This window comes from Zonotrichia albicollis, chromosome 15 (assembly GCF_047830755.1).
Source record: "Zonotrichia albicollis isolate bZonAlb1 chromosome 15, bZonAlb1.hap1, whole genome shotgun sequence".
Taxonomy (NCBI): Eukaryota; Metazoa; Chordata; class Aves; order Passeriformes; family Passerellidae; genus Zonotrichia; species Zonotrichia albicollis.
The window spans coordinates 7414077-7441059 of NC_133833.1; the positions used below are offsets into that span (position 1 = coordinate 7414077).

Below are 26983 nucleotides of genomic sequence, written 5' to 3' on the forward strand. Positions count from 1 at the left end.
TGTAACTCTGGATCTAACATGTTTTGGTAAGCGATGAAAAGGCCCCTTTTACTCTTGATCTAGAATTAATATTCCCTTCATATTAAAAAGTGAAATTATCAAAGCATATTGAGTTAATCTAGTCTATTTGTGACATTGATTTATTAAAAAAATTGCAGGTGCATTTTTCTAAATTAATCTGTGAGAACAGAAATCACAGAAATGAAAGCTCTCATCAGTCCTCGGAGAGGTGGCAAATTGAGTTTATTTTTAGGCAGCACCTGTTTTAAAAACAAGCAGTCCTCATGTCAGGGCCGGGGGTGTGTAATGGAGAGAAGGCTTATGATTTTTGCGTGGGGTTGAAAATAGCTCGGGGAGGGAATAAATCCCTTCGCTCCTGAGCCATTGCTCTGGAAGAGCTGAGGGAAGCCAGGCTGAGGAGCTGTGCAGGGACCGGCGGGTCAGGGCCTGCTGTGGTGTGTGGTGTTGTGCTGTGCCCTGCTGGGCTGTCCTGTCCCGTTGTGCCCTCATGTGCTGTGCCGTGGTGCCAGGCTGCCCTCGTGTGATGTCACGGTGCTCCTGTGGTGCCGCCTGCCCAGGCCGGGCCTTCGCCTCACCGAGGGCTTGTCCCGCCTGCCGCAGCCGTGAGGAGCCGGCAGCAGGACTGGCGCCACAGCCCGTCGTGACATGGTACTGCTAAGAGGTGACATTACGACTATCGTGACAGGCTGACGTCAGGCAATGACATAACAGCTCAAACGACGTCACGACATTGCGCAATGACGTCACCAATGCCGTGACATGCTCACGTCACAGACCAACACCAAGCCAGGGCGGGGGCCGAACTGCCCCGTCACTGCGGCCCTTCAGCGCCCTCCCTTATATAGCGGCCAGCAAGTCCCGCCCCCTATCCGATTGGCTGAGCTCCTCCGGCGGGGGCTGCGATTGGTCGCGGTGGCTGTCAGTCAGGGGCGGCGCCGTGCGGAGCACCGGGAGGCCATTGTGGCTGGGGCAGCGGGAGGCGGTGGCCGGGGCCGGTCCCGCCGCGTCCGACCCAGGTGAGGGGGCGGCCGCGAGGGGCGTGCTGGGGCGGCGGGGCTGGAGCCGGGGCGGGACGAGCCCTGGGCCGGACGGAGTGCTCGGCTCGTCCCGCGGCGCGGGCAGAGCCGGGGCGCCCTGCCGGCCGCTGCCCGGGCCCGGCCGCGCCGGAGGGACGCGGGGAAGCGGCGGGGCCGGGCCGGGCCCTTCCTGCTCCGGCCGAGCCCCCCGCCCTGCCCGTGCCGCAGTGCCGGCCCCGCGGAGCCGCCTCTGCCCGTCCCGCTCCCCTGTCGCTCCGTGCCGGTGCCCGTGTGCGGCCGGCCCGCGCTCGGCGGCCCCGGAGCCCCGTCCCGGGAGGGCAGCGGCACCGAGCGCTGCGGGACCGAGCGCTGCGGCCGCGGCCAGCCCGGGCTCTCCGGAGCCGAAACGATTGCTTAGCAGAAGTTTTAGGAAAGATGTGAGAAGACTCTTCTTGCTCGCTTCTTACATGAGCGGCGAAATTGCTTACAGCACAAGCATGTTTTAACTTTTTCTCTCTTTACACCAGCTTGCCCTGGCAGAGTTCTGAGATCCTTTCAGTGTTTGCGTCTGTGTGTAGTAGCTGAATGAGACTGTAACAGGTAGTGGTGAAATGTTTGTTTGGTCAGTAGTAGTGTGGGTTGCTTAAAGAAAAAAAATCTGCTTTCCAAGAGTTTCCAGTTGTAAACTACCTTTAAACTGCTGTAATCCTTCGGCGTTACTCAGCTGGTGCTTTGCTACACTTTCGTTCTAAAGGTTGGCAGTACAGGAGTGAGGTGTAACTCACTGTGACTTTGTAACTGGACTCTTTCCTTTTGATATATACTGCTGTAAAGATTTTAAAAAAACCCTTGATACTATTGATGATAGTCCTTAAAAGGGCACACCTGAATTAGAAATTGTTTTGAAGAGGTTAATAAGAGAATAGGGGGAGATTTACTGCACGGATTTCCCATATGTTTTCATAAATACGTGTGTGTGTGTATATTCACTTCTAATATTGGCAGCAGTAGAATTTTAGCTTAAGACTTAAAAAACAAGCCAAGCTTCATGCTGTTCTTGTGCTTCGTTTTCAGTAATGACATTTCTGTAACCAAAACAACCCTGGGAATGTGTTCCCAATCTGTTTCATAAGCTTTTGACTTGAAGATATCCAGAGTACAAATCTGGTTATTAATAAGTTGTCATTTTAATAAGTATATTTTAGGTAAGTGACTGTTTAATGCAGGATGTATTCTCTAGGGCAGTTGCTTTCAGCTTCTAAAGATTTCTCACTGGAATTGTGTATAAGCCAGTAGTAACTGGCAGGTTTGGTGTGTTGGTTATTTTTCCAATAGGAAAAAAACAGGTAAGTACTAAGAAACTCATTTCACAGATATACTTCTTACTTGCACAACAGGAAATCTATTTTTATTTGGGGGCTCTTGAAGCCCTAGTGAAAGTCAAGACTTGAGAGCTGCTAAGCACAAAGAATTGCAAATGGGTTGAAATACATAAAACTTGCGTGTTCTGATAACCCATTTTTCTTTTTGGGGATTTTCTAAGGAGCTTATCCTCATCTCCAAGTGGTTTTTGAAAAGTGGCTTTGTGCAGACCATGATTCTTAAAGGGTAGGGTTTTTTCAGCATCAGGATTATTTTGTTTTCCCGTATTTCTTTATCACTGTTACAGAAAAGTGTTTCATTAACTCCTGAAGAGGTACAGCATTGTTCTTGTGCAGCTAACAAGTTGATATCCTGCAGCTTGATACCCAGTTTATGCAAAATCTGTACTTTTTTTTGCTTTTGTCTCTAAGTCCTTGCAGAGGGAGCATCTTGACCTTCCAGCTGCACTTTTCTTAAAATATTGAAGATTCAGTGAAAACACCATAGGTGCTCAGGAGCTGTTCATCAGAACACCTGGTACCTCAGAGTGCATAGCTTTGGGGTAATGAATGGGGCTGGAAAGAAGAGTGGGAAAGTCTGGAGCTGCCCTTGAGGCATCCTGTGGTCTCGTGTTAGTGCTAGCTGGCTGTGCAGCTGCAGCTGACTGCCTCTAATATTATTGTGTAGGAGATATTGTTTTCTTCCTTCTTCTCCCTGTGACAGAGCAGAAAGTTGGTAGCCCACATTTTCCCTTTGCTGATCCTTTTTCCTCTGCTTTTTTTCTAAAGCTTCTAAGAGGAAATGTCAGATAAACTGACAGTCTAAATTGCTGCTGGAGATGACCCAGTTCAATGTCTGCCTCTTAAAATGCTGCATAGATTTTGAGGAACTAGAAGGTAAAAGGAACTCTAGACATTTCTTGAGAATCTCTTAAGGCTATTACAATTTGGTTTAAACTCAGTCTTTACTAGGATTTGGAGGTCTTCCATTTATTTTATTGCAGATTCCTTGAGTCTGTCAGCTGACTTAAAACATGGAAAAGATGCTGCTCCCTCCTACATGCACTGAGGAGGACAGAAATCCAAATTCTAATTCTTAAAGCAACCAAAAGTTATTTGTGTGGCTTTGTGCCCTTCTAAGGTGGGTGTCTGGGTTGCCCTTGAGGCTTTTGTGTTTTGCATTGGCTCACAGATACTCGGTGGGGCCAGTGAAGAGAGACAAACTGTGCTTTTAGAAACCAAAGCAGGCAGCCCAGAGCACAGCTGCTCCGGGGAAGAGGCTGCTTGCATTTCCTGTTTTAAGGAACAACTTTGAAGAGATTTGCCTGTGCAAATTACCCTGGGCTCTAATGGCACTATCTGTCATAGTAAATGTGAAATTATGAAGGGGAAAATTTGTTAGAGAGCTCTTCAGTAATTACTGAGGTAATTTACTTGTAAAGTTTGGAAGAGGGATGGACACCCAGGAAAACTGTTGGTCTGTGCTCTTGTTACTGTAGCACTGCAGAGCTAAAGAGGTTGAGTCCATTACTCTGCTCTCTGATGTAATTACTTATCTCTTATTCATTCTTGACAGATGAATTTAACTTACTCTCTATTGTGTCAGGAAAGTCTCTTCTAAACTGTAGCACAAAAGTCTCATTCTGTAGTACTACAAGGACGCTGGCTGATAGTGCAGGATGTTGTGGTGTGTACAAAATGGGAAGGAGAATGTGTTGTTGTAGGTCTGGATCAGGGAAGGTTGCCTGGCAGAGCCCTCCTTGGAATTTCCTACTGAACAAGGCTGAAGGGAAATGTTGGGGAAATTGCAGCAGCCGCAGGGATTTGAGGGGTAGTTTTGTTTTAAACTTGTTTTACTGTTTTAGTTAAGTCTTTTATTAAAACCCTGTTTCCTTCTGTCCATGGGCTCCATGGATGTATGTTGTAACTTTTATCTTTGTTCCCAGTGTTTGAATAATATACTTTTTGATTTTTTGTTTCAGTAATACAGTTCTAGCACATAGCAGTAGTTCTAAGTCATGGAGTAGCCTTCAAGGAGTAAAGAGTTGTATTTGGGTGGTTTTGTTTTTAGAGTTGTTTACTTAGATGCTTTTTGTTTGAGGGATTGGAGTAGGACACGCATTCCCTTAAAGCTGTAAAAGCTGTAATTGCTGTCAGTCTGCAAGTGTATTTCATTAGCAGTGGTAATGCACAAAACTGAAAGAATGTTTGTTTATGAATGAATGTTTAATGGTGTGCTGTTGAAAAATTCATGTGTATTAAAATATGTATAATATTTCTCATCTTGTCTGCTGGAAATTAGTGAGATATTGAACATTTGTTTTCTTTCTTTTTCTTTAAGATCTTGAAAACTTTGCCGGGTTCCTGAGAGAGAAAACTACATGACACTACACCATGACTGACAGTAAATGTGATAGTCAGTTTTACAGTGTTCAAGTTGCAGATTCAACATTCACTGTGCTAAAACGTTACCAGCAATTGAAGCCCATAGGATCAGGGGCACAGGGCATTGTTTGGTGAGTAATAAATACTTCATTTAAATATTAAAAGCTATAAATATAAAGCAAAGTTTGCATGTATTTCTGATAGAAGTACCAGAACATAAAACACTGATAATACATTCTCTTGTTACAGGGTTATGGACTCAATAAATTCTAAACCAATTGCTTATTATAGTTCATGTGCAATTGTATTTTTTTTGTTCTGTTTTTAGGGAAAATTAATATTTGGATAACTGCATAAATTAGAATGGTCAACAAATTTCTTCCTTACTCATTAATCACTTTATTTCTGTTTCTAGTTCTCCCATTGCCATTGTAGTTTTGATGTTGCAGTGTAAGGTATGACAATGGTGAGACATTCTGGGTTTTACTCGTTTCTTCATCATGGCCCCCTTTCTTCCCCCTCTTTTATTCCCAATCACTCCTGTCCATTTCTAGGAGCCATCAATGCAGTGCCTTGCCATTAACTGGCAGGATGAGGCAAATCAGTGTCATTGTCACTCCATGGATTACCCAGAAAGGGATGCTGTGTGAGGGGCTGGGCTGGCCGGCTCTCCCTTGGTGTGGCACCCCAGCTTTGTGTCCAACCTCCACTGGCCCAGGACGTGGGAGTCTTTAGGCTGATCCTGAACCTTAGTCTCTTGTATGGCACCACACCTCTGGGCCAGCTAAAGGTAAACACTTTCAAATATTTTTTAGACTGCAGCAATCCATTCTGCACATTTAGTGCCAGCCCATATTTTGTTGGGTGAAACTTACTTGGTAACAGCAGAAATGTTTATTGATGTGGGTTTTCATTCCATAATCAAGGGAGCAAACAGATGTACCCAGGAACTCTGTGATATTGACTTCATCACAACACATGGTGGGCTGTTTGTGCTCTGAATCCAGCCTGCAGTTTATCTTCATCTATAAAATCTGCAGAATAAGTGTGATGACTCATGTACTGTGAATAACTCCTTAACAACACCTGCCCATGTCTTCTTGGCCTTTCCATAACCACAATAAGTTATATAAGTAGGAAAAGAGTGCATTTCTCTGAGAGCAGGCCTTAATTTTAAATTTTTTAGCTACCCCTCTTGCCCTACTGGTAGGTAACAAACAAAATGAAAACACCATATTTCATTCTTCTTCAGTGGGTTGAGTGATGAGGGGGTCCTAGATCTTGCTCATTAGGATTTGGGAAAGATTTAGTATAGTACTGACATTTTCCAGGTGTCTCTGTTCTCAGAGTTATGCTTGGTTGAGATGGTGTGCAGGAATTTGGGCTGCTTGGAAGTGTTTCTTTCATTAGAAGCAGAGCATTTTGAAGCCAAATTACTTTGGATCTCTGCTTCAGAATGAAATGCAGATCGTGTTAAGGTCATCATGTTGGGAGGAAGAGAAAATTATTTGATTTATTCACTTGTTTTGAAACTACTTGATTTATGAAACAGCAGAGTGAAACATTGCATGAATTTTCATCTTGCTGAGAAAGACCTCAAATTGAACAAGGTACAACATCTTAGTTTCTCCTAAAATTTTTATGCAAGGGAAAGATGCATTTTACTTCCTAGTTTTTTGTAGAAAACTCAGTGTAAGAAGAGTGCTATCCTGCTATGTTTGGCTGAAAAAAATGTCAAGACATTAGGGTAACACACAGATGTGATGGCTTTTTAATCATCCTGTGTTTAATATAAGAAATAGGAGAAGTTTTTCTGGAGTTTTCTGTCTGGATTTAATTTATTCTGTGAGGAATTTTTAATACCACCTGTGTCACTTTAGCTAGGAGAGGCCTAAATTTGTGCTTTTTTTCCTCAGTATGTTAATGAGAAAATCCATTGGTATTGCTCCATGTAGTTTTAACTTTGATATTAAAATCTAGGATAATAAGTAATTTTAAAAATATATACTTAGGAAAAATAGTAAATGAGAGATTGAGGAAGATGAAAAAGTAACTCAGTTTTTATGTACAGGATATTTCTAGGTCACAAGGCCAGGAGAGGAACTGGATATGTCATTTGTAATTTATGTACAAAGTAAACATATTTACCTTACTGCACTTCCTTGTTCCAGAGTATTAATACATCTGAAGTCTGCTAATCTATTTTGGACTGAATCAAAATAACTTTTGTCTTTAACTTCCTGGCATCTCTTTTTTTTTCCTTTCTTTTCCTTGATTTCCTAAATTTTCTAGTCAATCTCCAAAATAAGAGGTTCAGGTGGAATTCTTCATATGTCTTTAAACTAAGGCTTGTCATACATCTGATTTGTCACCTCACACAGGGACACTTCCCCTAAAATTGTTCCTCTGTCTGCTGCTGCCCTGTGATTTACAGCTAATTCATGCAGACCCTCTTGATTACTGATTTGATACTAATTCACAGGTGTAATCATCAACATATGGAAGTCATTAAACATTAAAGGCATTAACATATAAAAATTAATTTACATGTAACATCTTTTAGGTGAATACTGAAATATCAGGGCTTTCATATTTATGTTTAGGAGGAAAATAATTTCTCCAACTGTCTGGCCAGTTGCTTTCCTCCCACTCTGTTTCCTTTAGCACAGGCATAAAGGGTTTAAATCAGAGACTTACTGTAACATTCAGTAATGACTTGTGCACTTCACAGAAGTCAGCTGAAATAAATGCTAGTAAGTCTTTAGTTAAGTGGCACATTGGTTCAAATTGGGACCCATGTCCCAGGAAATCACATCTCCTGGGTGAGCCCTGCTTTGTGGTGGTGTTGCTTTTTTCTAGGAGGGAAAGCAGTGAGTTTATGCTGAGAAACTTGATAGATTTTGAGTATTGTTGTACTTACAGGGAAGCTGTACTTTTTGTTAGGGTACTGTAGTGTGATGGCCCTTTTAAGCCTGATGTCACATAGAGCTTGATGAGATAGGAAAGGAGCTCACAAAGAGCTTAAATGTGCTTGGAAAAAATGTGAATGAGAATTCTTTCCTACCTTATGAAAGTTAACATCAAATAGAAATAGGGTAATGTGGGAATCCTTATTTAAAACTGAAACTGTTTAAAGACTGGAATTCCTGAGTAGCATGTGCTGGGAATTCACATCTGTTTTGCCAAATAGTCTTTGTTACTGATGAAGGTGATTCCCACTTCTGTCTTGTTTTGTTTATACAGATACTTTAGCTTTAGGTTCTTTCAGCTATTAAACCAAGTGTAACCTGACCTATTAAAGCAAGTGTAAGTTGACCTCAAACTGCAGAGGGAAGGAAGAAACACAAGTGAAAACCAGGGTAAATTTAATGGTCCTGGTCACTTTTAAACTCTTGTATTCCTCCCTTCAGTCCCTTTTCCTTATTTCTCAATTCAATGCATTTTTTTCCATTCAGAAGCAGATGATGAATGTAATTTTCTGCTAGGCACTACATTTTTTTATCATTACAAACTATCCATGTAAAGGAGAATATTGATCCCTGCAGAAGGGATCATAGAGACAAGTTGTGGCTCTCCTTTAGATAAGAGACATTTCTGCTGCAAATACTAAATGATTGTCAGTCAGCAAAAGTGTCCAGAAATTATTCCAAATATACAGATTAGGCAGCTGCAATGCTTCTTGATTTTAAACAAGCCTAAAATATTTTTAGGTCTTGCAATTTTGGGTGTGAGTCTTGAGTCAGCAGTTTCAAGTGTAAAGACAAAAAGGAGAGCAGGAAGACCTCTGATGAATGTCAGTGCTTCTGTTTGACTTACTTGTATTTATTAAAGGTTATGAAGTTTTTAAAGGATGTTTCTTTTCTGAATTAAAATTAGGTGTAGTACCAACAGGCTAGCGGATATACTTTGTCTTAAATCTTGATTTCTTTCCTTCCTCGTTTCTGCTTCCCTTTTGCCCCCTCCTCTCCCTCAAACAGACTTCAACTTGTTTGTCTTTGAACACTTCTAGTGCTGCATTTGATACAGTGCTTGGAATCAATGTTGCTGTGAAGAAGCTGAGTCGTCCTTTTCAGAACCAAACCCACGCCAAGAGGGCCTACAGAGAGCTCGTTCTTCTCAAGTGCGTCAATCACAAAAATGTGAGTCGGCCTTTGTGTTGCTCTCCTCACTCTGCCTTATCTCAAAAGCTCAGCATTTGCTCCCTCACTTGCTGTTAGTAACCATAGGAATGGAAATAGTGATGGGCTGGGAAGATTTGCTGTGGGCAGTGCAGTTCTGCACAATGTATGGCTCAGTTTTTGGGTGAGCTGCCTGAAGTACCGAGGGGAGGGGAAGAGGTTTCTGCTGCCATCAGTGTCAGAGACCAGGCCTTGTTCTGTTGCATTTGCCCTTTTGCAGCCATGTCCAGCACAGCTTGTTTGGCACTGGGGTGGTTTGTGGATTTGACCATTGTAACTTCACTGTATTTAAATCTTCTGAGCTTAGGCAAGATTTTTATTAAACTCAGTGTTTAACTGCAGAGCTTTTCAGGGGTGCAGTACTGTCTACAAAATGGAAATGCTATGGACAATACTTGGTGAATTTTGAAATCTTTAAACTCTCTAAAGTGAGCCATAATGTCAATACTTCATTGCTCAAATACAAGAATATCAGGTTTATGTGACTGCTGCATGCTGGTACTAACATGAACTAGAAACATTGCTGGTCAAATCTCAAACTTCCTGCAGTCAATTCGCCTTTCAGTGCTGCTTTTTAAGTAAGCTTTTGGTGAGGCCCAGATGGAGCAGAATAAAAGCAAGGTGGTTATTAAAGATGGCAGTAGAGCAATTTTAGCAGTTCTGGAAATAGTACATCATAATCTAAGTTTAATGGGATGGTGTGGGGCACCTCTGTGCACGTGGTGTTGGACAGCCTTGCTTAGAATTCCTTGCACAGCCTGTGATTTAAAATAAGATATAATTATTTATGGGGAAAATGGGATATATTTCAGACACTGGGGAGGGAGCTAGAAGGTGTCATATAACTTTAAAAAAGATTTTGTCCTGTCTTGGTTCCCTTGGCACATGCTGCAGTTTGGAACTATTTCTGAATTGGCAGTTTTTCAGCATATGTGAATTAAGTGCAGCCAAGTAACATTCAAATTGTGTATATAGTAACAGTGTGCACTTTATTTTGCATAGTAACTTCTGCAATAGTGGAGTTTTGTGTGAATTAAAGCAGAAGTTTCTTCTAATGTTTTGTTTTTTGTTTTATAGATTATTAGTTTATTAAATGTATTTACACCACAGAAGTCACTAGAAGAATTTCAGGATGTGTAAGTACTAGATGTTTTTTCATTTTCTATGACAAGTACTGGCCTAAGCTTTAGAGCTGGATTTCCAGTATCCTACAAACTTCATGCTTTGAAAATCAAGAGTAGCTAAAAGCTGAAGTGGGCAGTGAAAAAGGGATATTTACCTTTTATCATCAGTCTGCCACACTTTGCTTGCCCCTTCCTCTGGTTTGTGTGCATGGTCCTTCAGCAGCTCCATGGTTCACCTCAGGATAATAACTTGGTCTGGATAACATGAGAACAGTTTGTTACTGTACCAGTCACATCAGCCCAACAGTATTTTGGCCTCAATTCAGAACTGAATATATTTCTTTTTTATTCAAGCATTATCAGTTGGTCTAGAAAGGATTCATGGCTATTTGATTGGTGGGATTCCCTAGGTTCCAGTGAATGTGCTGTTGTGGTTTGGGAATTTGCTTGGGCAAATGAGGGAGTGTTTGTGTCTGAAGAGGGTAAGTAGATGACAACTGCAAATTATTTTATGATCCTTAGTTTTCACTGTTGTTATTCTGATTTTCTTTTTTAGAGTAAAATACAGTGAAAGAGAGCATTTATGTTGCATTATCTGCAATCTCTACATCAACTTCACTCAGTCTTACTTTTCATGATGCATAAAGATAGAATTATTCTTTGTATTACTGTTTATAAAACTAGTGGAATTTTAATATTTTGTGATGGAATATTGAGCACTTAATTTTTAATAGTAAGACTTTTTGAATAGATAATTTTGTAACTGTGATCGTGCATGGGTTTTTTTCTAATTTTTTTTTGACACTTAGATTAGCAAAGGTGATTTTTCTTAAATATCTCATATGTTCAATTTAAACCTATGAAAAATAAGACTTGAGTTTTTTTAATACTTTCTTTTTTGTGCTTTAGATATTTGGTTATGGAGCTGATGGATGCAAATTTATGCCAGGTTATTCATATGGAATTGGATCATGAAAGAATGTCTTATCTTCTTTACCAAATGCTATGTGGGATCAAGCATCTCCACTCAGCTGGTATCATCCACAGAGTAGGTAGTAGTAGATCATTAACAATATTCTTTGTGAACACAGTTTTTATGAAACAGGGAGGAAGGGAGGGGGTTGTATAAATAAGCACATACACCAGGGCAGGAAAATGCAGTTGTATTAACAAAAAGTTACTTTTTGGCTTATCCTGATTGTGGAGGGGGATGTGTGGATATTATTCTGTGTGTTAATCCTTCCTTAACTGAAGTAATTTCTTGTTAGGATTTGAAACCCAGCAACATAGTAGTAAAATCAGATTGCACACTAAAAATCCTTGATTTTGGACTGGCAAGAACAGCATGTACTAACTTCATGATGACTCCATATGTGGTAACTCGATATTACAGAGCACCAGAGGTTATCCTGGGAATGGGATACAAGGAGAATGGTAAGCTGCTGGAGTAATGTTTAAATCTCCTGTCTAAAGTATGTCTCTCTTGGAACATAACTCCTGTAAAATGAGGAGGGAGGGCTGCTTTCCCTCTGTCAAGTTTGTTAAAGTATTCTAATCATGGTACTGGATATGAAAATTATTACAGTGTAATTTTTTTGTTGAAAATATGATAGTTTTCTGTACGCTTTTCTTCATTTAACATTAACTGCTCCCTCTCCCCTCCTCTAGTTATATCTTGTTGTATATTCACCATTATCTTTTTGCCATGTTTTTTATTCTCAGAAAAACTGTTGAGACACTAATGGTGGCTAGTATTAAAAAAAATCCAAACAAAAAAATCAATATATGAATAATAAACCCTTTAATCAATGTAATTTTATTCTGAAACATCTTCTTTTAACAGTGTGTCCCCTTATGCCTGTCTGATTATTAAAATACATTGCAGATCCCTACCATAAACTATGTCTGATATTCTCTTAAGTCTGCTTGGTGCTCAGAGAGGCTGGGTTTTACATTATTAAAACCAACACAGCTGTAATATACTGAACATTCAGCCAACAAAATTGCTCCCAAGGAATTGTCCTTGCTTTATTGGGGGTTTTACCTGCTGATTTTTGTTAGCAGTGGACTTGTATGTTCTTTATCACAACGGTTTTGAATATCTGTAATTTTGGGTGTGTAAAACATGGGACTTGTGGGACCTTGCTGGGCCCTTGATAATGATAAAAACCACTTTATTTAGTGCAGAAGGCAGCTTGTTGTACAGCAAGTGCTGATGTGAATCAGAACTTCAGCAAAGATTGTTCTGTTTAGGACAAAAATAAATTATCTGCAGGACTGTAGGAATATAGTGTGAGCTTTCAAATAAATAATTGTGGTATTTAAAAAAAAATCTCTTTAATCTTTTGTCCTTGTTGCACCTAACATATGATAGTGGATATCTGGTCTGTTGGGTGCATTATGGCAGAAATGGTCCTCCATAAAGTCCTGTTCCCAGGAAGAGATTGTATCCTTCTTCATGGCATGGTGGTTTCACAAGTGTAAACACTGATTTCGTTTCACAAAATACAAAATTCAGGAACACTCGGTGTTGATATGATTGAAAATTCATGTGAACAGTTTGGTTTTCCACATTGTTGTGTTTTACTGTAGATGCAGATGGTTTTGTTTGTTTTCCTCACATTTGTTCATGATACTCCATAATTTGATCATTTCACTTTTGTTTTCAGTTGATATCTGGTCAGTTGGGTGCATCATGGGAGAATTGGTGAAAGGTTGTGTGATATTCCAAGGCACTGATCGTATCCTTCCCTAGTCATCCCTGAGTCCTATTCCACTTCAACAGAAACACAATTCTGGAGATCTGTATAAAAGCATAAACAATTAATAATGTTAGCAAAACATTTAATAATGTTTTACTAGATCCACTGTACTCTTTGAAATTAGTGTCATTGACCAAGTTGTTGAGCTTTCTATTCTGTTTTCTTAGTAGATTATATTTCATGTAATTTATACTGGTTGGATCCAATGTGTTATGAGCTCCAGCTTTTGTAGTTGGACAGATACTGCTAGGTTTGAAAAATAGAAAATAACTTATTTTTTACTCTTGTTCTTTGTAGGTAAGTGTTTTAAGCAAAAGCCTACAAAGTTACTTCTTAACTATGCATGGATTTTGCTGATTATTTGTTTGAACAGTAGACTAATTTTTTTTTTATTGCACAATTTTTTGAGTTTTAATCAGATTTTTTTCTTGTTTATTAGGGCTTGCTGGGCAAAGGTGACCTAATGGCCAGCACACTGCATGAGATCTTTTTTTATTATTATTTAACATAAAAAGAAAAACTTTCTGGAGGTTCTTTTTTTTTTTTTCCCATTTTATGAAAATTTAATTTTGGACTGACTTCTTCTATAAGACAGTTTGTTCTTCCATTTCTCCTTCTAATATTTTCAACCAAGATTTCATAGAATCATTATCTGAGAACCATTTGGGTTGGAAGGGGCCTTAAAAACCATCTCATTCCAACCCCCCTACACCTTCCACTATCCCAGGTTGCTTCAAACCCCATCCAGCCTGGCCTGGAACCCTTGCAGGGATGGGGCACCCTGTCTTCACAATTGTGCTCCAATTTTTGAAGCCAATATAAAATTTTTGCTCATCAGCAAGGAGCAACCACCACTAAAAACATTAGGTGCCTGTTCACAGATACTTGTGTATCTTATAGAGGAGGATTTCCAATTTTAATGCTAAATTTCATGACACTAATCTTCAACAGTTGATCATACATTATTTAGCAGTAAATTGATTAAATGTTAAATAAGTATCTTTTTTTTCTACCTTTCTTCCTTTCTCTATTATTTTACCTTTTGAAGCCTTCAGACCAACCTAACACAATTCTTCATGGATGTTATGTGTGTTTCACCTGCATGTTGTTAGCATGGGCTATTTTGATTTATTCATGAATAAATGAAGGAAATTTTGTTCATGCTTGTTGAATATACAAGTTATCATTTGTGATTCTCTCAGGGCCACTGAAGCTCTACCAGTCTATGTTTCAAGGAGTCTCCTCCCTGATAGGGAAGTGCAGAGTTTTGCTTACAGGATTTTTGCTTGTTGTAAGAGTTTCAGTTCTCTTCAATGTGAGATACTGACAACTGTTTGTGTTGTTGAGGCCCTTCCAGGGTGGGTCAGGTTGTCACCTTCAGCTGCAGGATTGTCTTGGCAGGATGGTTTCTGGGCATGCCATGAAACATTCCTTTTGTTGATTGTGTTTGGGTTTCTTTTGTTTAGTTGCTTATTTTAAGTTAAATTTTAAAATGTCTTGGTATTTGGGCATTTAGAGGAGGGAGCAAGTTCAGCATATTGCCCAATGCTTGCCCTTGACTCTCTTCAGCAAAATCTGCTCTTAGATTCAGTAATTTGTATTTTCCCTGATGGTGGATGGGAATTTCTGGGATACTTGCAGCAGTGTCTGGGTGGAATGAGATGCTCTGTGTTGCCAGGGTGATGGATGCACAGACCCTGCTCCTGACTGTGCTGGGGAGCCCTGAGTCACTGCCAGCTGCTGTTGGAAATGAGAAACGGAGAAAAACCAGGGAATACAGGCACCTAAGGTGACATGGTGGAAAAGCCTGGCAGCAGCCCTGTGTTTTTGATCTTTCTTTTGCCCATATGGAGAAGGAAACTGATGGCCTGACCAGTGCAGAAAGCACGAGGGGTATTTGTGCTTTCTTGGGAAAAGTCATGCTTTGTTGTGATTGTAGGAAGGACTCTGTTTTCTTTCCTTCCAGAGGCCCTAAAGGCAAATAGACTTGGCATGGGTTAAATGCCTGGTCCCTTCTGAGCCTGAAGTCTCAGGAATGGGGAGAGTGGCTTTGTGTGAAGGCTGCCAGGTCAGTCACAGAGCTTTCTCTGCCTGCTTTATACTGAAATCCCACTTGGATTTCTGATAAGAGGCTTATGTTAAGTCCATCCTATGTTGAGAATTTTTTCAACTTTCACCATCTGTAAAGCACTTTGAAACTGAGATATTGTTTTTTACTTGTTTTTACCTCTAAAGTGGGATGGGTCATTAAGTTTTCTGCCCTTTCCTGCAGTCTTCTGAGGCCTCAATAAACTGGACTCTGATTATCTGAGTAACCAGGCCGCTGTTACTCAAAGGAAAAGCATCTTCTTGAATCTGGATTGGTGGAGCTCTCACACAAATCAGTTTCTCAGCTAGGAACAAAATTTCCTGATGTATGTTAATTTTCTCTTTGTCTGTGCTTTGTTTTAGCATGACAGTTAACAATATAAACAGTTCTGAATTTTGGTTTTAATATAGCTTTTCCATTGGAATGCATTCAATAAGCAAATAAAATTTTCAGTCTTTGTATCAGAAGTCTAAAGTCTTAGCATGGAACAGTGACTATACATATATTCATAATTGTATTCTTGACACACTAACTGAAATAGAAGCACCTCAGTGTTTTTTAAATACATCTTAATTCAAAGTACAGCATATTTGTTGTTTAGTTGCATAGTCTGTCCATGAGAATGGATAGGTTGAAGTGCTAGATGGTGAATTTAGCTGTGAATTTTTTTGCAAGGTCAATGGATAGGCTCTGCTGGAATTGCACATTCTTTTTATCATGAAAAACTGGCAAGTGTAGATCTGAGTTGACTTAGATGTTAGGAATATTAATGCAGTGTCTCCTGAGTGTGATAAATGAGCTTTGTTTGCCCAGCTGGGCTGCTTCAGAGCAGGCTCTGGTATCTCTGTAACAATTGTCACCATGGCTGGGGAAAATGCCTTCACTTGAGAGGGAGAAGGGACAGTCCTGAGGAAACATGAGGCCCAATTTCAGTTTGTGACTTGTAAATGCTATTCTTACAAAATATTTAAGTTTTGAATTATAAGAACAGAGTTAGCTGTGAGTATGATGGTTGGTACACCTAAATAAAAGAACCTGCTATAGAACTTTCTGGAATGTGGATTTCCTGTTCAGAACTCCTCTGGACCTTTTCTGAAGTTGAAAAAGAGAAAGAAATCAACCCCACCCAAACACCAACCAAAAAAAGCCCTCAACCATCCAACTACAGCCCTGCAAAATGCTCCAACTCAAAGTTTCATTTCCTTAGGAGACAGGTACAAAGCTCCTTACTTTGGTTGGGATGCATTTGTGCTTTTGGGTTTTTGTGTATTTTTCTCTGGCTCCAGGAATCTTCAGTGTTCCTGATGTTACATTGCACTTCAGAAGATTCCACAGCAGCCTTTCTTTTCTGACCTTAGAGTTGTTTTGCTATGGATACAACTGCCAAATAAAGCTTCTTTTGGGTTTTAGAAAAATATTATAATTAGAAAAAGATACTTAAGCATAATACATTGTGCAGCACTTCCAGCCTGTCCTTCAGAATACACTGACACAAAAATAAGGCTCAGATTTTGTAGCTTTTTGCATGGCAGCTCAGAATACTGCTGATGCTGCAGTCAAGTTCATCTTTGTGTCCTCTGTTCAAGTTCCTGTTAACTTCTCAGATTTTTGAGTGGTATTTTTTAAGAGTGCAGACTTCAAATTCTTCAGCTGATTTTCCTAAAGATATGGTGCAGATATTGATCAATGGAATAAAGTTATTGAACAATTAGGAACACCATCAGCAGACTTCATGAAGAAACTGCAGCCTACAGTGAGGAATTATGTAGAAAACAGGCCAAAATATCCTGGTATTAAATTTGAAGAGCTCTTCCCAGACTGGATATTTCCATCAGAATCTGATCGGGACAAGTTAAAAAGTAAGGCGAGTTTGTTCTCTCTGTTTCCCTATGAAGCTAATTTAAAAATGCAGCACACTTAATTTAAAGACTAATAAAAATATTTATTGCAGTAAGTGTCAACATTAAAAGCTACATACTTTCTGTTTCTTTCATTTATGACAAGTTTTCAGATCTTAGTAGTAGTTACTAAATACTCTTTCTCTGTCCAAGGATTCTGTTTAATTATTTTAATTTTAATCCATTGAATAGTGTCTGTAATTTAGTGTTCTCCAAAAGTAATACTTTTTATTACTGATCATCTTATTCTAAGTGCATAAAGCTCATGTGGGTTATATTTTATCTTTAGATAATTACTGAGAAAATTAAAAAAAAAAAAACATAAGGAACAATCCACCTTACTATATTCTGTAGAGCAGAAATGAAATTTTGCAGCGCATGTCCTGTGTTTCCAGAATTTATTTCCTGTGTCAGACATTAAACTCTACAGCTCTTTTACATTTGTGTTCTTTTCACCTTTACTTTCTAGCCAGCCAAGCTAGAGATTTATTGTCAAAAATGCTTGTAGTAGATCCAGACAAGAGAATTTCTGTAGATGAAGCCTTACGTCATCCTTATATTACTGTCTGGTATGACCCAGCTGAAGCAGAAGCTGTAAGTGTGCAATTAAAATCAATTTTCTAAGATTCCAATTCAATAACTTTAGAAATACCTTTAATTTTAGTCAAGAGCATGCTTTGAACTCATTGGCTAGCAGGAGTCACACAGGAAGCCTTCAGATGAGCATTAGGGGCAGAATCGCCTGAAGGACAGCTGCTGGTGGGGAGCTGATACAGTTCTGAAAGTGGCTGTTAATATTTCATTTTACTTAAAGAAAGAGATGTCTGTTTGGTGGCAATCCTGGGCTTTTTGAAATGGGGCCTTGCTCTAAGGCCCTGTAAAGATTTACAATTAATTTAATTTTGGTTGATGCTTTTAAACAGCCTTTCAGTGTGAGGCAGGACTTAAAAGCAGATTCTGGAGTTGTAAAATGAATGTGTCTGATGTATAGGGAATAACCTGCCAAAAGTGAAGGTAAAAATGATTAAAAAGTTGTCATTTTTAGATTTTTTTTCATTAAGATTGGGTGTGTTAGCCTGATATAATAGGCACTATAGACTTTTCTTTTCTTCGTAGCCTCCACCTCAAATCTATGATGCACAATTGGAAGAAAGAGAACATGCAATTGAAGAATGGAAAGGTAAGGAGTGAGCATGACAAATTACATTTATTGTAGTATCTTGTGTTATTACTGAGTGGCTGCAGCATGTGCTGGATTGTGTAACAGACTATTCCAAATAATTCCTACTATTCCAGAGAAGCAGTACTGCCTGTGGCAACAGGAAAATAAATCAGGGATGGAAACAGGTTTGTATGGAGTGAATACATACCTAGGTGTGTGAATGCTCATATATGCATGAAACATTCTGAAGTCTGTTCAACAAAATGCTGAAATTTTATTTTTTCTTTCCCTTTTTGTTCTTAACTGCTTGTAATCTATACAGCTTTTTCCTTGATGGAGAGTTCTCTGAAAAAGAAACATGCCTCTTCTCAGTGTGCATTGTTTAAGCCATATCTCTTGACAATATTTACTACTTCATTTGTTTTAGAAATCTAAATAGCAGGAGAGTCCTTTGGTCTAGTTTTTTTTTTTTTTTTTTTTTCTCTAATCTCATTGCTTATTTATTGAGCAAATAGATTAAACTGTTGACTTAAACAAAAGAATAAACAGCACTGTAGCATTAAAATCAATTTCACCTTACAGTTTGAGTCAAAACCATTAAATGGTGAGGCAGTTAAAATTTTAACATCTGCCATCACAAGACCAAGGGTAATAGGCATCTTTTATGACTACTTTGAAAGCTGCTTGCTTTTGTGAAACAGCATTATAAATTTCAGATATTGATTCTGGCTGATCTATACATATGTTATCCTTAGGGCATGCCTGCACAGGTAGGTAGGCTTCAAATCATCCTTTATTATTGCAAGGTGGAAAGTAAAATGGATCCACTGAATGTAATTGAATGTATTTGTAAACATTGTTACTCAGAATTGAAGAGTCCTTAATCTAGTTGGATATTGTTATCTTAGTTCCATTAAGACTGTGGGTACACACACGAGTTTCTGTGATTTAAGTTACAGCTCTGGATTTTTCTGGGAGTTGTTCAAGTGACTGTATCCTAAGTTGTCCTTGACTAGTAAATGGGGGTCTTCATCCAATATTTTAACTGTTTAACCTTCTTCAAAATAGCCAGACTTTCCTCAGTTCACCCTTGGAGATGGTTCTTCAAGAATAAGTATTTGTGTATAATTTTTTGTTATCAAAGTAAAATTTCCAGGGAGGTTTACATAAAATCAGATTTTGAATCCAAATCCAAATGGCAAATAAATAGCTCTGCAGTTCTGCTTTCAGACTGACCCTTAACCATTTCCTTGTACCTTGATACAAATGTGAATTGTTTACAAATCCTCTGTGATCTTATGGTGCTGTTTCCTGTCTCTTTTTTCTTTTGTCCCACTGTTCTCTTTAAGAATTAATATACAAAGAAGTTATGGATTGGGAAGAAAGGAGCAAGAATGGTGTGGTAAAAGATCAGCCCTCAGGTTAGTCATTGTTTCAGTAGTTCTGTAACTGTCACACATAGCTCTGTGAATGAAGAAATCTGCTCAGAAATCCAGGTAGGCAAAGCTTTTGTTGTTTGGGACTCTTGAGACTGATCTGCCTTTGGAGATCCTTTGGTGCTGTGATTTTTAATTGTCCTGAACTTGTAGAAAAACTTCACTGGTCTTGCATGTCCCACACCCTGAGCTGCCTTGTCCCTCAAGGGCTCAGTCATCAGATGAAGTTATCAGCAGCAGTGAGCTCACCTGGAGCTCAGGTAACTGTGCTGAGTGCTGCTCCCAGGCTCAGCATGAGCCCCTTTCCTCAGGGTTAAACAGTGTTAAAGCTCCCTCAGGATACTTAACAGTGCTGTGTTTGTGCTCATGATTGACTCCTTGTGTTTGCTGCTCTTCTCACAGCTCAGTAATCAGAATATTGTACTGCCTTTTATTAACTGTATCTGTTAGATTTCTTGATACTCAAGTCACTGTTCACACTATGTATTGTTAGTCTTTTCTTCCTTCTCTCCACAGAGAGGGAGAGAAATAAAAATCTCTTAAAAGGTCACCTTGGCTTTTGAGTGCTAGGGCCCTTACTACTTGCTTTTCTCCTTTTTTTTTTTATTAATTCCTTGATTTTCCTAGGATTTCTGTGGGGAAAGTGCTGCTCACAGCCCAGAAACGTGGTTATTTGTGACTATAATATTGTCTTGCCTCAGATTTTATTATGTTTGGTTTTCTTAGCACAGATGCAGCAGTGAATAGCAACACCAGTCCTTCCCAGTCATCATCTATCAATGACATTTCATCCATGTCAACAGAGCAAACATTGGCCTCAGACACAGACAGCAGCCTGGATGCCTTGACAGGACCCCTGGAAGGATGTCGATGATCAGCTGTGATTGCAGACCTGACTTTGGAAAAGAACTCTAATTTCCATTGGGCCTGAATTGCTTGTAAGTTAATGGAACCAAGTAGAAAAACTCCATGTTCTGCATGTTCTGCTAAAGTAATGCCTGTTGTTTTTTTTACTCAGTTGTTATGAAATTGCCTGCTTAATGTTGTAGAATGGAAGCAAATCAATGTCTAAAGAACAAAAAAAAATTAAATTTAAACACTATTACAGGCTTTTCTTTGTTTCAGCCTATTTCAGGTGAGCAGTTATAATAGACTTCTAGCCAATAACTCCTCTTAAGTGGCTTCAACAATCTCCAGTCCCAGCTGGCAGGCTTCTGTGACACAGTGGTTGTTTACACTTAGTACAGTATTGCTCATCAGTGGGTTTTGAATGTATAGTCCCTATGAAGTTTGTTTTACTGTGTGACTGTGGCAGTTTGCTTTATTTAGCAACCAGAGTGTTGTGTGTAAGTGTGAGCTCACATGTGGAATGCTCTCAGTACTGTGTTTAAAGGGCAGTTTTTCTTCCACATTGCACTTTTTTTTTTCTTTTAATCAAACTGTCTTTCTATCTTCACTTTTCAGTAATTTTCTCTTCTTGTAGAAGAGATAAATGTGAAGTTTAAAGCATAAAGCCATTACTTTGTATTTCACCTGAGTGTCTTTTTCAGTCTTTTAAATGTGGACAGAAGATACAGTGGCTTAAATAAATCTTGAGGAAGGATGAGTGACTTTTCTGTGAAGCAGTGCCTGTTTAGAAGAGGAGAGTGTGCTAAAATGTTCTGTATTTTTTAGCTTGTGATACTCATCCTTTAACAAAGATAAACAGAAAAAGAAGTTTTATCTGTGATGCTCTTCATTCACTGCAAGCTCTGATAAAAGGAGAGATGTCTTGGAGATACTTGCAGCCTCAAAAAGCTGCATAAATCTTTTCAATTTTTTTAATGGGTCCATTCTATCTAGTGAGTAATTAAAGAAATAAAAGTACAGTAGTTCTGAGTCACTTGTAAATTAAGCATTTAGGTAACAGAGCTTAGCTCTATCCTCACCTTAGTAAAGTCTATTTGTAGTGAGAAGAAAGACATGTTTAATACAAATTTTCTAAATGCAGTGTCAGACAAGAGGAGGAGGTTATTTGCTGTTTCCATACAGATTTATCAATACAGTTTTCAGAATCAGATAATACAAAATTGCATGTTACATTGCACAATCTGTTGAATTAGAAAATACATTTGCAGTAGGGTAATGCTTAAATTGTTTTGTAAAACACTTGTGACTTTGTGCACATTCACTTTGGGGTGCACAGGTGTGAAATTTGCTAAAGGATCTCGTGTGTGCATGTGTGTGACTGAACTATAGAACTGTAAGAGTAATAGACGTGTACAAGTTGAGGTAAAACACCACTTTCATAAAGGCACTATATTTAGTTGTTGATCAGATACTCTTGCCTTGAATATATAAATAGAACCTGTAAAATACACTGGCCCAGAGAGGCACTGCATTACTGACATACTTCTAATGTAAAACACAATTGTCCATTGTTCCAGGCCTTATGACTCGAAAAGCAGCACTTTCTCCTTATGCAAATGTTGCTTTTATATTAAAATTTTGCCCCTTTTTAATAGCTTAATTTGCTGTAGTAAAAATATCAATATTTTAGTGTCCCAGAAGATTAAAAAAAAATTATCAAGGTAGTTAATGTTAACTTAACTTCAGAATTGTATTCTGGCATATCTGATTTTTAAAAGTCTCTTAAATTGAATTGCAAGATATATGGGGCTTGTGTTTTTTCTTATTGTTTGATTTTTCAACCTATGGATAACTTTTTATCTTTGGATACTGACAGTATATGTGAAATATTTTTAGTGCATTCTTGTCACTGGAAAAACATTTTAACATGCCTATTTATCATATAGCAGAGCAGTACACTTGGCTGTTCTTTTGCTTTTTTTAGTCCATGTTATTTGTAGAAGTTAAAATAGCTGAAGACACCTATTCATAATGAACAATTAGTGATTCATCTGCTGAATTTCATTTTTCAAGACTTAAATTTTTCAGCTGAAGTTGCACTGTGCTATGCTCATTTTAACAGTTTCTACTTTAGAAGACAAAGATTTTTTGCTTTTTCCCCATGTGATTTGAGTACTCACAGAGTTGAATTTTTCCTGTTGGACTTGGGCTGCTCAGCACAACAGAGGGTTGGACCAGGTGACTTCCAGATCTATTCCAACCTAAATTCTTCTGTGAATCAAATTAAATGTTTTTAACAATACTGTTCTGTCTTCATGACTTGAACTGCTATCTGTCCTTCTCCTAGTACATAGTGTTAGATTGAAAATATACTCTTGGAACAGGAAAAGAAACCCCAACCTTGAGATTAAATGAGTTTATTTGTAAATCTTGTAGGAAAAGCTGTCTCATACCTAAATTTTTTTATGTCTTCTTGCTATGGCATACATTGAAGCTCAATTACAGAATGCCTTCAGAGCATGCATGAAATATCTGTGAATATTGTGGATTTTGACTCCAGTTTAATCCAAAACCATAGTGTAAATGCAGGTGGATTTCCAGAGGGTACAAATGCAGACAATCCCCAGCAGAGCCCAGGCTGTCCCAGGGTGCTCATGTGCACTGCATGCAGCTCCTGACTGCAGGGGACAGTCAGAGCCAGGTTGGTGACACGGTGGTCAGTGCCACAAGAGCCTCCTCACTGATGGAAAACAAAATCCAGTGTCACTTGACAGGGGTTTAAAAATTAGGAGAGTTTGGTGTGCAATATGATCACTTTTATTCCTAATACTAAAATTATGTATGTAAAGTGATGCAATTGACTGTGGTTTTGCACTTTGGCATTTATAAATATTTATATGTATTTAAAAATTAAGAATATGTGTGTGTATACATATATATTAAGAAAACAGCTCAGTTTTGTAAACATGAATGTTACTTTCCTTTGAGAGACTTTGTATAGTGTTAACACTACTGCAGCATACATAGACAATTTATGAACTATGACTAAAATAAATGTTGGTCCGCATAGATACAATCTGTAATCTTAACTGCTCACCTGAAAAAGAAAGGGATCTTTGGCTGTCAATAGATACTTTACCAGAAACTTGTTAAACATCTGAACACTGAGTAGCTGAATGGCATTGCAGAAATGGAGTATGTTTAAAACAGTTCATTTCATCTGTGCTCATATCATTTTTCCTCAAAAAAGCCTTTAGAAAGAGAAGCTTGGCATTTTGCAATCTGGATAAGCAGCCTGTACTTTGAGGAAATCCTGTGATATGACAAGTCTAGGTCTTTATGGAAAAAGACAAGAAATGAATGTCAAAATTAAGGCTTTGTCTGCATGGATCATACAAACTAAACTAGTCTTAGGACTGGAAACTGCAGTTTGCAAACAGCCTTTGAAGTTTTGTAATGTTTCCAGCAAGGGCTTGCATTTTCTTGTCAAAATAATGAAAAACTCAACCTTGACTAGAAATTAACTAGTTGGTTGGAGAATTTCAAAAGCTGTTAGGAACCAGAGCGCTCTTGAAAGAGGTTTTGTCTTTTTTTACATCCTAACAGAGCATATGTGTTTATTCCAAATTAATGAAAAGAAAAAAAAATTATTCCATATGTTTAATTTTTCTTTCTTAAAGGAAGGACCTTAAATGCTAAATCACTTGGCTTAAAGTTATAATTTTATGAATGAAGTAGGATTTAGCTATTCCAAACACAGCTGACATGGAGTCTCCAAGGGCAGGGTGGGTGAGCCTTGTGTTGTCACAAGGGCCCCCCTCCAGCTGGGCGGTCACAGCTCCAGGTGCAGACAGACAGACAGACCTTTGTGGTCCTTGGGGAGCGTGGGTTCAGCCTTGCAGCAGCACAGAGTGTTTGGGGGAGGTGCTGAACTGCATTTGTCTGCATGTTCTACGTGTGTCACATGGATTCTAGCAGGGCTTGATGCTAAACCTCGTGAGACCATATTCTGGGAAGCAGATTCTTTCTGGGATATGTGTTGTGTCATTCCTGCTCAAAACTGGCTTTGCAGGGACACCTGCATCCAGATGCAGAATTTGGACTTGAGGTCTATAATGAATATAGTAATTTCTTTGCTTTTCCAGAGTGTCTTGAATTATTTTTTTAACATGTTGAAATACGATGATAAAAGTATTCTGGTTCATTATTTTACATATTTTATTGTCTTTTACATGAGTGGTGTTCTAAAAGCTTCTTACACAAGTTGTCAAATCAGTTGTGGTTTTTGCCCACTCTGCATGCTAAAATAATGTCTGGGGCTAAAATCATGTTTTAAGTAAACCATCTTTTCTCATGTTAGCTTTGGAGGAAATTGGAGAGACAACCATTCTTTTTTTGTTTGTGTTTTATAAAATGATTATTTTTGCAGCTAAAATTTCAGTTGTTGGATTTCAATCCCACAGTGTTGCTTTGTGGATATAAATTTCCTGGGTCCTCTATTTCAAATGTGTATAAAATGTCCAGTATAAAACTAAACTAATAAAATGCACTCTTCTGCAATTTGTTATTGAAAATGTGGCAAATCATTTTGGTCCAAGAATTCAATACAAAACAGAGAAAATACATTTAACTATTTAAGTTTATTCAGTGATGCTGCTGCTTATTTTTTTAAAAGGTGCTTGCAGTTTTGCACAGAAGAAATCAACTTTATTAATTGCTGGGTTTGAAGCACTTTAGGATTCTTCTAAATACAACCATATATGGTGTGAAAAGGAATGATGTAACATGCTTCATGTGTTCAAATTTTGGTTGTAGCCTTTGCTATTCTGACAGATTTGATCAGCATGTTTCTTTAAACCTGTTTTCAGAGATTAGAAATGAGAAACCTTTTGGGGGCTGAAATTTAACACGTAGTAAGAGATCATTTGAGAAATACCTTCTGAGTGGGTGACTTGATTGGCAGTGTGACTACCTGGCCATCTATTAAATAAACACACAGCAATGTCTGTTCCTGCAGCAAGGGCAGCTCGCTGTGAGCACTGGGATTCTTTTTTTAAACAAAAAAAAAAATCCCTTTTCTTAACTCTTGGCTATGCATCATGAAGTTGTGTGTGCTGTGCTGAGGCCAGGCCAGCCCTGTGGGACTCCCCTGCAGCAGATGTGTGTCCCTGCTCTGCAGTGCTCAGGCACCAAAGCCCTGGCATGTGTGGGGTGAGCTTGAGCCTGTCCTGTGTTCCTTCCCCTGCTGGGCAGTGGCTCAGCCCTCCTCAGGCTCCTTGGGATAATAACAAAAGCAGGGCAGGAGGGAGTCAGGTGCAAAGAGCATTTGGTGCTGGCTGCCTGAAGCAGAGATTGTGTCTGTTGCTGATCACAGAGCTCCTTATACACCCCTGAGCATGTGCTGTTGTCTTGTCTTCTAATGGGGAAAACCTTTTTTTGAAAACCCAAGTGTGTCATGTTTTCTATGAATTCAGATGCTTAAATTGGTGCTAATTTTTTTAAAAGAAAATGTAACAGATGGTTAGCACTGTATTTGTCTCTTTTTGATACCTATATTTTCTTAACTGGTAGCAAGCCAAACTTTATAAAATGACTAATGTGCATTTTCAGCTCCATCAGATTCCCAGATTTTCCTAAAGTAAAATGTTTAAACTTCCATGGTAGCTACTGCTTCCTTGGAGCCATTGCTTTCAGGTGTTTTATACACTTATCAAATGAACACAATTAGAACAGACAGCAATACCTAACTATCCCTTTCTTAAATCACAACGTGGTTCCCCAGGTGGTGTTAGCAGTTTAAGACGCCTAATTAAGAGCAAATTAGAGATACCTGTGTGCAGTTAACTCAGTACATTGAAGCCTTACCTGGTTGTTAAGATAATTTATAAAGATTATACAAATCTTCATCTATTTTAAAGAGGGAATAACAGGAAGATATAATGAACTGTTTTCATACAAATTAAATGTAAATTCAAGAAAATATATTATTTAATGTATTACAGAACACAAGCTATTAAAGAGTGTAATAGGCTCATTGAGTGATTAGTTATGAAATCCAATTTTATCCAATGACTCAAACCCCCTCCAAAATGTAGTTCTTTGAGAATTTCTTTTGAATGCCTTCAAGTTTAACTCCCCTCAGAATCAGCTGTTGGTTTGGTGTCCTCTTTCCCACCTTCTGTTTACCAAACGTCACCAAAAGTAGCATCAAGCCCTATCATTGTTCCAGTGTTCTGGTTTTATGGCCTTAACATTAGTTCAGTCTGGTATATAATTTCAGAAGAAAGATGTGCTTTGAAGTCTAACTATAGATACATGTGGCCTCTTCTGCCTATGGAATTAAACTTTGATTGTCATATCTCATTCTCAGTGCTTGTGCAATAGGAACATATTCCTCTCAATGCAGTGGCTATTTTGTCTGATGCTGGACTTTGGTTTCAGGATGACTAGAAAGTTTTTTTGGGTTTGTTTGTTTAGATTTATTTTATGGACAGCAGTCATGCATCATTGGTTTTTTGGACTGTTACTCTTTAGGAAACTAGAATTTCATAAGGAAAACTGTCAATAACTAGTTCTGTAGTTCTAGTTAAAGCCTTGTTATGGAGCTTTTTGGTTGTTTGTTTTTTTTCTTTCCAAAAACGTTATTGTAAAACAGTACTAAAGCCACTGTAAAATTACAAATAAATATGTATACATAAAAGA

General features: G+C 38.7%; 1 protein-coding gene across 7 annotated transcripts; it reads left to right on the forward strand.

The window, feature by feature from the left end:
* Positions 1-881: 881 nt before the first annotated feature.
* MAPK9 (mitogen-activated protein kinase 9) lies at positions 882-26983 on the forward strand. 7 transcript variants are annotated; one of them, XM_026791340.2, is made up of 12 exons: positions 882-1037; positions 4740-4914; positions 8793-8922; positions 10039-10097; positions 10995-11133; positions 11354-11519; positions 12460-12531; positions 16613-16795; positions 17304-17428; positions 17951-18014; positions 19346-19417; positions 20159-26983. In XM_026791340.2, exons 2-12 carry the CDS (start codon positions 4793-4795, stop codon positions 20173-20175), a joined length of 1149 nt encoding a protein of 382 aa, XP_026647141.1. In that variant the 5' UTR covers positions 882-1037; positions 4740-4792; the 3' UTR covers positions 20176-26983. The 7 variants fall into 7 exon arrangements, with proteins under 7 accessions (XP_026647141.1, XP_005483683.1, XP_005483684.1 ...); XM_005483626.4 differs by having other exon boundaries at positions 20164-26983; XM_005483627.4 differs by lacking the exon at positions 12460-12531 and adding an exon at positions 12755-12826 and having other exon boundaries at positions 20164-26983.